The 10035-nt window shown below is 50.5% G+C and overlaps 1 protein-coding gene across 1 annotated transcript in view; it reads right to left on the reverse strand.

Moving 5' to 3' along the window:
* COL13A1 (collagen type XIII alpha 1 chain) overlaps positions 1–10035 on the reverse strand; it is a 182371-nt gene that overhangs the window by 52253 nt on the left and 120083 nt on the right. The window contains exons 25-33 of the mRNA XM_015592180.1: positions 9877–9930; positions 8677–8721; positions 8222–8290; positions 7001–7024; positions 5446–5508; positions 4335–4379; positions 3694–3846; positions 3044–3142; positions 1703–1747 (exon numbers count right to left, since the gene is read on the reverse strand). Coding sequence (XP_015447666.1) covers positions 1703–1747; positions 3044–3142; positions 3694–3846; positions 4335–4379; positions 5446–5508; positions 7001–7024; positions 8222–8290; positions 8677–8721; positions 9877–9930 — 597 coding nt within the window. The remainder of the gene's footprint in view (positions 1–1702; positions 1748–3043; positions 3143–3693; positions 3847–4334; positions 4380–5445; positions 5509–7000; positions 7025–8221; positions 8291–8676; positions 8722–9876; positions 9931–10035) is intronic.

Raw genomic sequence — 10035 nt, forward strand, 5'->3', positions numbered from 1 at the left:
GTTCTGTGGTCTGGCAGCAGCACATGGCAGGCTGTGAATACAACTTGTCAATTTATGTAGTTCTCATGCCTCTTCCCTATATCAACCCCACTTTGGTTTCAGGGCTTTTTCTGCCTTTCCAGGGATAGAATCCCCTGGAGTGTGGCCAGGCAGGGAACTTCTGCCAGGCCACCATAGAGGGAGCCCCTGTACTGGCCAGATAGGGACCCCTAACATCCCTTGGAGCGGTGGAACTTTCAACTCCATCATACAGTCTCCTTGCAAAGAACTCAATTTTTGGAAATTCTACTTTAAAAAAAAATCACTGTTTTTTTTCTTCTTATAAATAAGTAATTCATGTATCCTGATTGTAGTGTTAGATATACAAACTTATACGTGTATTAAAATTCACAGAAGCATACACACTCCCCCAAAAGTCAATGTTACTATATAATTTAAAAAACAGAAAAAATTTAAAGTAATACACATCCATTAAAATATTTTACAAATTAAAAAGAATTGAAAGAAGGAAAAAGATTAAATATGTGAGTACTGCATATATATATATGTATATATATAATTTGAATCTCTGCTCTTTTTCATTTAACACAAAATCCATTTTTCCATTTTTTTTGTATGTTACCCACAGCCTCCTTTTAATGTCAATGTGCTATACACTGAGTGGGAGGAAAATGGGTTACTAGCTAGCCAGGATTTGGAGCAGTGCTTGGCACAAGGAACGCTCTCCAACGTGGGGACTATTATTACCATCAGTATTATTACCATAAGTTATTTAATCATTTCCTTCTTGTCAGAAATGTAGGCTGTTTCTAATTTTTACTTTAAATACATCCGGAAAGAACATTTTTGGGTATAATGCTTTTCCTGAATTTTGGAGTGTTTCTTTAGGAGGTTATCCATCTCCAAATAAGTAACATACATGTTATATAATCATGTCTGTCTCTCTAAATGTACACAGGGCTTGGTGACACTGAAGATGACAGGAGCCAGGGGACTTCTCTGGAGACTGAAGCTTGGTGGTCTCTCTATTAGTTCTGTAAGGTGATGTCTGGGTGGCCCAGGCCCTCCTACCAGTCTCTTCCTCATGTACCTTTGACCTCTGCTGCTTTCCTGGCTCTTTCTCCTGAGCCTAGAAATATGTTCGATTCTGTCCTATCTTATGAGAATCTGGCCTCCATCCTGACTGCCTCTCACTCCACCGTCCTCTCCTCTTCCCTTTACCAACACACTTCTCAAAAGAATAAGGCCTCTTTCTGGAAAGCCTACCTCTGGAGCTTCTGGGCAAACTCCTATAATGTCTTCAAGACCCTGTTCAAATGACTCATCTTCTAGGGTGTTCACTCAACTCCCTGATCTGCTACTATTCTAGTGCCCACTACTGGGGACTGTTTGCTGCACAGGGACAGTTCTGTTTATTCTCCTGTCTCCAAGCTCTAGCACCCGGATTGAAACATGGCCGGTGCTTAATGAATGCTGTTGAGGAACTTGATTATGGGGACACTGCGGAGCAGACTAGAGGCTCCATGGATGACCCACTGTGGTGTTCAGTAAACGTTTAGCTTCTTGCCCCATCCCTAAGTCAGACAGTTGTGAGTTTCATTCTAGAGCCCAGAAATGCTGTGCATGCTGGAGAGACTGTGGTGTGATGAGGTTCCTGTCAAATATTCCCCCTGACACAAAAGGCAGAGCAGGCACCACCTACCTCTACTCCTGGGTCACCCTTCTCCCCGGGTTCTCCTTTTTCTCCCTGTGGGTACAAAACACCATGGCATGGATGCCGGCACTCGGGGTAGCCTGGGACAGACACACTCTTAAGTCTTTTAAAACCAAGCCAAGACTAGACTAGGCTTAGGTGTTGGCAAGGAACACCCCTGAGGCTGCGGAAGTGGTCAGCCTGAAGGACGAAGATGGGGCAGGGAACCTGTGATCACCGCCTTTAAGAAGCTAAGGTTCCAGTGTGTGGGAGAAGAGGCTGATATTCTGTATGGGTCCTTTGGGGCACAGGCCCTAGGGCAGACCTGTGACTTGTTTCTAACCAATAGAATATGACAGATGGCAAAGGTGTTAGGATGTCACTTGTCGATTATGTTACAAGCTTATGTTACAAATTATATCATATATGTGGTATACAAATGATAAAATATAACATACTAAGCTTATGTTACAAATATGTTACACACGGAGCTCTGTCTTGCTAACATACTGACAGACACCTTGGCCTTGAAGAAGCAAGCTGCTATAATGTGAACAGCCTACTGTGGGGAAGGCCTGTGGCAGGAAACTGTGGACAGCCTCTAGGAGCTAAGGAACTCAATCCTACCATAGCAGAGAACTGAATTACATCAATAACAGCTAACCTGGAAGAGGACCACAGCCCTAGGTGAGAACGCAGCCAGCTGACATCCTGACTGCAGCCTCATGAGGCCTTGAGGCAGAGGGCCCAGTTGAGATGTGCCTGGACTTCTGACCCACAAAAATTGTGACATCATAAGTGCATATTGTTTTAAGCTGCTAAATTTGCGGTGGTTTCTTAAGCAGCTACAGAAAATAAATACGGCTCCAGAGGCAGAGCGAGGGCCAGTGAGGGGATGTGGATGAAGGAGCTTGCAAACCACATCTGGGAGCACTCCCTCCAGCTTGGAGATGCCTTACGAAGGAGGGGACGTGTCGGGAGGCAGTGAGCTGCTTCCTGTTCTGGTTGAGTGAGGCAGCCACAGTTAGTGGCTGCCGAGGGATTCCTGCACTGGGTCAGAGGTGGAACTAGTTGACCTCTGAGTTCTTCCTTCACAGAAGAGAAGAGTTCTGAGTCCAAGATTCTACTGTATTGGAGCCTAAAGACTGAGGCCACCATGCTGTTTGCTGGGGCAACTGGACTCCCGTTTATACTTAACCGCCCCTCAGAAAGCAGGCTGGGGGTTAGTGCAGCCTCACTGCAGTGCCAGGCACCCACTAGGCTGCTGATCGCAGGGAGGGGCACCCTGCTCATGTGCCCTCGTCCACAGCTGCCTGCTGATAACCTGGATACCCAGCCCCCTCGCCTTACTGTAAATCCCGGGAGCCCGATTGGGCCAGGCAATCCTGTTGCTCCGGGTCTCCCTTGGCCACCTGGTTCTCCTTTCTCCCCAGTTGGGCCATCTAGACCCTAAGGACCGACAAAGATCTCTGTTAGTCAAGTGCAAGGCTGTTACACTGAGTGTCTGTGACCAAATGTGGCATGCACTCATAGCTCCCTTCCTCCAAGGGCAGGTGTCTCGGATGGTGACCATTTCACAGATAGAAACCACTGAGGCCCAGAGAAGGCTCCCAGGTCAAGGCAGTGGCCTAGCTGGAGTGGGCTAAGACTCCTTTTTTTGTATAAGCAACCTCTCCTGGGTCGAGGGCTTCTGCCTGCTTTTCTAAGGGAAAAGTATCCAGGGAAGGCATTTTTATGCCTATTTTAGAGATGAGGGAACTGAGGCTCGGCCAGGCTCAGTGACTTTCTTAAAGACACAGACAGGATATGACAGAACAGGACCCAGCTCTCTTGAGGTGGGAAACTGGCCTTAAGTAGATGGCTTGAGGGGAAACCAGATGAATTCCCTGCCCCCAACTCCTGGCTCCGGGTTTGCAGTCCAGGCCATGGCTGGCCAGCGTCATGCTGGAGGTGATGCATGCGGAAGGGGAAAATCAGGCCCAGCCAGCCCTGGCACTCACCGGTGGGCCCGCCTGTCCCGACTCCCCTTTCTCTCCCTTTTCTCCCAGGCTCCCTGGGTGTCCGTCTTCTCCCTTTATTCCCGCAGGCCCAGGCTTTCCTGGGGGGCCTTGAGGGCCAGGAGGGCCCATGTCTCCTGGTTTGCCTCGAGGTCCCTTTAGAAAAAATCAACAACACGTATTAGATACACTAACAAAGAAAACAGGAGAGAGAACACAGAGGAATGGGTGGCCGACAGGACTTGGTTGGCTCTTCAGTGCTTGGCTGTCCAGCTCTCTGTGGGAATCCAAGGGGCCCTCGGCCGCCAGCTCCAGCCCATCCCAGTGTGGGTCTGCTGGCTCCTTCAGGGCCAGCACTGTGGGGCTCAGCAGGGTTTCTGCAGGGTGGGCCTCTCCTCCCCTCTCCTCCCCTCCCCTCCCCTCCCCTCCTCTTGTGCCAGTGACCTTTACATTTATTTCATTCTGGAGTGTACCACAGCTGTGTCTGCCCGAGGGGGGGCAGTCCCTTCCCTTCTCCCTTCCCCACAAGGCGCACACCTGGGCTTCTTCCTGAACCAAGGATGGGTACCTGCCGTGGATGAAACCCAGACACCCCCAGGGCACGGACCATCTTCAGCGCTTTATCTGGGAATGTACATTCTCACCTTTTCCCCATCGTGTCCTGGAGGGCCTGGCAGTCCAATCTCCCCCTGTAGCCAGAACAACTTAAGGTCACTTTCAGAGCAGAGAAGAATAATAGCTATCATTAACACAGCACTTCATCTGTGCCGGGAGTCCTTAGAAGGTATGTACTTGCATTGTCTCCCTTTCACAGGTGAGGACTCAGATGAAGATTCTGAGTTGTGTGCCCAAGGCTCATAGTTAGTGAAGAGTGGAGCCAGGATCTGAGTTCTCACCTGGATGCCAAATGAGGGGCCTCCGGCACTGACGCATCCCCCCTGACGCATCCTCCCCGAGAGGGATGCCTGCCTCCCTGTCCCCCCCCACCCCAACCTTCCCGTCCTGGCTCCCCTACAGGGAGCTCCTTTTATCTTCACATCAACCTAAGCCCCTTCTTCAGGTCAGGGAGAGAGAGAAAGGAGGCGTGGCCTCGTCGAGGCCAGGGAGCGACCGCTGTACCACCAAGGCAAAATGATGTAGGCGCTACGAGAAGAGCAGAGAGGAAAGGGCAGTGGATTCTGCCTGATAGATAAGGGGCTTCAAGGAGGTGGTAGCTTTTGAGTTGGGCTTAAAATATGAGGAATTCGAAAGATAGGGAAGAGGGGAGGGGACTTCAGGGCAAGGAGCTCATGAACAGAGGGCAGAAAAGCAAACGTGCACGGCCTTCTAAGAAAAATCACAGGGGTTGGGAGCACAGTGTAAAAGGCAGGAAGCAAGAGGGGGCGATATTGGGGAGGGGTTCAAGTGCCATGTTCTCTGATGGCAGGTTGGGGTCCCCGCTGTGGGTCTGGGTGGGGCAGGGTCTGGTGGGCGGGCTCCACCACTCCAGGGGAGGCCTGTGATTATAGGAACCCAAGACACGCAGCAAGGGAAGAATGGCAGAGCCAAGGGTGGGAGGAGTGACGGTGGCTGTGATGTAGGCCATCGGGGACCGCGATGCCTTGGTGCTTGAGAGGAATCACCGGCCAGAGTGAGGTGGTGGCTCTGGGAAGATGAGAGGGTCACAGGACCAAGAGCGGCACTGGGGTCCCGTGCTCAGACACACACACAGAACCTCTGTAGGGTCTAGATCCCCCTTGTCAGAATGTGAGTTACCTTCTGGCCTGGGATCCCTGGAGCTCCAGGTGGGCCGATTTGCCCGGGAAGACCAGGGGGACCCTAGGAAAGAAAAGAAAGACTCAAGGAAGAACTTGCTGACCAAGGAAGGGTGGCCCGTCACCAGAGGGGTGTATATAGAAGCTGGAACACTTTTTTGCAAAGAAAATAACGTGGGGACTCCACAATGTAAAGTAGATAAGCACTGAGCGTGTCTGGGTTACAGAGGATGGCGGGGACCCCAGAGCCATGCCCCACAGCCTCTCCCTCCTCTCTCCTTAAGGCACCGCTGGGGGCTCCAGGGCCCCAAGAAGACAAATCTGACCTTCCCTGACAGTGATTTAAAAATATCTCCAGAAAACAATCCAAATGTCCATCAACAGGTGAAGGTCTGGTACCTCCATACAATGGTACGCCGCTCAGCGGTGAAAAAAGAACCAAGGATGGATACTAGCCATGGATGAAACCCGGACACACTGTGCTGAGCAAAGAAAGCCAGATGCAGAGGACTACACACTGTGTGGCTCCATTCATAGGAAACTCTAGAAAAGACACATCAAATCTATGGTGACAGAAAGCAGATCAGTGGTAGTTTGGGACTTGGGAGTAGGTGTGAGATCAACTCCTCAGGCCCACAAAGGAAATTTTTGGAGTGATTGGGAGTGGTGGATGCATGGGTATATGTGTTTGTCAAAACTTAGCAAACTCTTCACCTAAAGGGGTACATTTTGTTGTATGTAAATTATACCTCAGTGTTGATTTTAAAAGAAAAAAAAAAGTGTTTCCAGGAGAGTTTTGCTTCTTTTATATACTTAAGCTATTTTAAATAATACGTTTTAATGCTTCCAAATGAAGCGCATTGATTCCAGAATCATGTGGTTAACCCCAGTTTCTGGGACTGGAGCATCTTATGACTGGTGCCTGAATCTGGGTCTCTGTCATCCCTGTGTTGTGTGGCACATGGTCACGAAACACATTAAGTGAAATGAAATGCGAGTAGTTTGAGAACTTTGTGGTCTCACCCCTCTCCACCTGGAAGTTCAATGTGGTGGTAGTATTTTAACTACACGTATTCACTGAGGGCTGTTACCGATAAGCGCGTATGCAAAACAGGCTTGGAATTCACTGGTTTCCAGGTGTAGTTAATGGAATCGATTTCTAGCAAAGGGGGAAATGTAGAGGGTTGCTACTGATTTTTTAGGATTATGCACTTTATCAGCTGAAGGTTGAGAAAAACGAGGAACATAAAAACGTCCCCCTGTATTTCCTTGACACAGCTGTACCAAGAACCCAGCATTTATACTGTCACGGGAGTACACAGCTGAACTGGTGACGAGCCACTTCAGCAGACAGCCATGACCCAGGGTGGGGGCAGCTCCTGAGACCCTGTGCTCAGGCTTGGATCGCCATGTGCCCTAGCGCTGCAGAGTCAGCCCTACCCCAGAAAGCCCACCGTCTCCCTTCTGGAGGCAAGTCTCGCAAGCCTTGCTTCCAGGCTGCCCTCCCCGAAGCCCCAGCCTGGTGCCCGGGGAAAGTGAAGAGGAGGAAGACTTACGATCAAGGCCAGCGTCCGGATCTCCTGAAAAATCAATACCATGCGGTCAGGTGAAGAGCAAGTCAAGAGTCATCTGTCAGGCCCCCTTGGCCCAGTCATAAAAAGTGGGAGGCACTGAGTGCCTCCAGGGAGCACAGTGCAGGCAGACCCTCTCAGGTGGGCTCTGTGCCTCCCAGCCCCATGCCACCCCAACTTCTCCCAGAGGTTGTAATCACTGGACAAAGAACATCCCATATTTCACCTAATGCTGCTCTGAGGCTGTCCTACAATGGAGTCAGACGAGCCCTCGAATGGGCTGCAAACTTTCTTTCACTTCGCCAAAGAGGAAGCAGCATCTCCCATTCTTTCTAGACGCTGACTGGGACCCTCCTTTGCTCTTCCCTCTTCCTTCAGAACCTAGATTTCAACGTACCACCCTTTAAACAAATAGACGCAGCATAGCGAAATATGGAATCACTCAAAAAATAATTAGACCAATGATTGTTGGCATTAAAAAGAATTGCACACCTTGTAAATGGATTCACACAGCAAGTTTCCTTTAAAGGAGCAATTCTCAACCTGGGGTGATTCGGCCTCCCTGGGGACATTTGGCAATGTCCGGAGACATATTTTAGTTGTCATAACTGGATGTGGGGTGTTAGTGGCATCTGGTGGGTAAAGACTAGACATGCTGCTCAACTTCCTACAACACAACGGACAGTGTTCCCCAAAACCCCAACCCAAAGATTATCTAACCCCAAATGTCAACTGTGCTGAGGCTAAGAAACCCTGCTTTAAAGGGTGGATACCATATGAACTTGAAATACGATAAAATTGACACAAAAAGGAGATGTGTAACAGGAAGACAGACGCTACCATGTGAAAGGGGAGTGTGTGTACTGAAGAAATGGGGTTCTAGAACCCTGGATGGGCTGACACCCCGTGGGGTGCTAGGATGCTCCAGTTATGGCTCTCAGTTACCCAGAGCCGGACAGGCCCAGATCGAGAGAGAGCCAGGCTACCTAGACGCCAAAAGAGGGCCTCCATTTGCCTGGAGGCTGCACAGTGGGAGGCGGAAGGAGAGAAACCGAGGGAGTGACTCTCCTGGAAGCCCTGCCCAATGGCCGGGCCTCAGGGACATTAATCTATGTATTGCAGGCTCCCTTCTCAGGGCCTTGGTGCAGAGTCTGGAGGCCCAGAAGCACGTCTAGATCGCAGGTCTCTGGGCCGACCCCCGCTCACCTGGAGAGCCTCGTTGATGTTTGCATTGTAATCCACCATCTCTCCTTTCCCTGGTTCTCCCTTGGAGCCCTATAAGAAAAATGAGATCTCAACCCAGGGCCTGGGCCAGGGGGACCTGACAACAACTGCTTCCTGTTATCTATCAAACATGACTGTAGCCAACACTGTCCGCCCCGGCTACACGCAGGTGGCTTCAGAGCAGCAAGATGGGGAGCCTGTCAGGGGATTCCACCTGCTCTCAGAGGATGCCCCGGAGTTCGACTCCATGTGAGAATGCTGGACCAGACTGACCTGGAGAAGACTGAGTCCAGTCATGGCTGCAACGCCTCCTATCAGGGGCCAGCATGCTCTTCCCCTCTCTTCCCTTCAAGACCTTAAGGGCTAGCTGCGTCACTCTGTGACCCCAGGGAGGTGCAATACTGTGCTGTGTAACTCTGGGTGAGACATGTACATACCTTGGGGCCAGCTGGTCCCTGTTCTCCAGTTGTTCCAGGCTCTCCCTATTGCACGACAAAATTGGAGTAAAATGGGGATAAAGCTGGGTATGAGAGAACCTGATGTCCCGTGGTGGACCATGCGTTAGGAGCCATGGAGAGGCCAGGAGGCTCATCCGAGCTCAGGCCAGGAGGACGCAGAGCTCCCCGTGCACTGAAGTGCAGGCTTCGCTCTATCAGGAGGCCTCTGCCAGGTCTCCTCACTCCTGTCCAGCTCCCTCCAGCTTTGTACTTAAGGATATTCTTCCTATCCTACATTAGTTGGTAGTGACTCCACCTGTATCTGTCTGGCCACCTCTCCCCAGCCCCCTAAGTCAGCCACCTCCTTGGGATCAGAAAACAGGCCTTTTGCTTCTCTTTACTTCCATTCTGCTTAGGTAGCTAGGGCTCAGAAACTTTTGCCCAATTGCCTGGGTCAATATTTGCCATGAAGGGCCCATGCGGTTCTTTTAGGGGCCCCTCTGCTTGTAAAAGACCCAAACTGTGGGATGAAACATGGAAGGAGTGGGGATAGAATGCATTAGGAGCACCCAGCCTCCCAAGCTGGTGAAGTGAGGGCATTCGTTCCTGTTGGAAACAGGACAGAATGATGGCGAATAAATGAAGCAGTGGCATCAATTGCGAAAACAAACTACAGTTCCAATTGTTCTGTGATGATGCTAACATTGAAGACAATTTACAAAAATAAAATAGAAAGTAAAAATTGAGGAAAAACAAACTCTTTAATATAACTCAACTTCTGATGACCCTGCAATTGGCCAGCTCATGGAACATTTAGCCACTGCCACCTGCAGGTCACCTGCCCCTTTACCACCCTGCTCCACAGTATTTCAGTTTATCGTGCTCCTGTGAGGCACGTAGCAGCACCCACCCAACCCTTCCATAGAGAGTAGCTGAGAAAAGTGTAGGTCTACCAGTGGCTTAAAAGCTAACAGAGCAGGGCCTCTGGGTCACCCCCCAGCCCAAGCATCCTGTCCCTGGGCCAGCCTTCCCATGACTGCTGTCTCCATGGAGAGACAGCAGGCAGGAGTCGTGGCACCTCAACCTTGTGCCCTGGGGGTCCAGCCGCAGGGATGGCTAAGACTGCTCATCTCTGAGCTGAGGCTTGAACTCCCAAACTGACTCTTATCCTGCTGCATTCAGATCTGGTGGCCTCCGTACCTTGTCTCCCTGCTGTCCTGGGGGGCCGGCCTGGCCATCAACACCAGCTTCTCCCTGGGGAAGAGGAGAGATGGGATGAGGTCATGCAAGGCAGCTTGGACAGCTGCTCAAGGGGGAAAAAGATGGTCCTGCTGTTGATGTTCTGAGTCCTAAGTGTCT

This window comes from Pteropus alecto, unplaced genomic scaffold (assembly GCF_000325575.1).
Source record: "Pteropus alecto unplaced genomic scaffold, ASM32557v1 scaffold155, whole genome shotgun sequence".
NCBI classification, from domain to species: domain Eukaryota; kingdom Metazoa; phylum Chordata; class Mammalia; order Chiroptera; family Pteropodidae; genus Pteropus; species Pteropus alecto.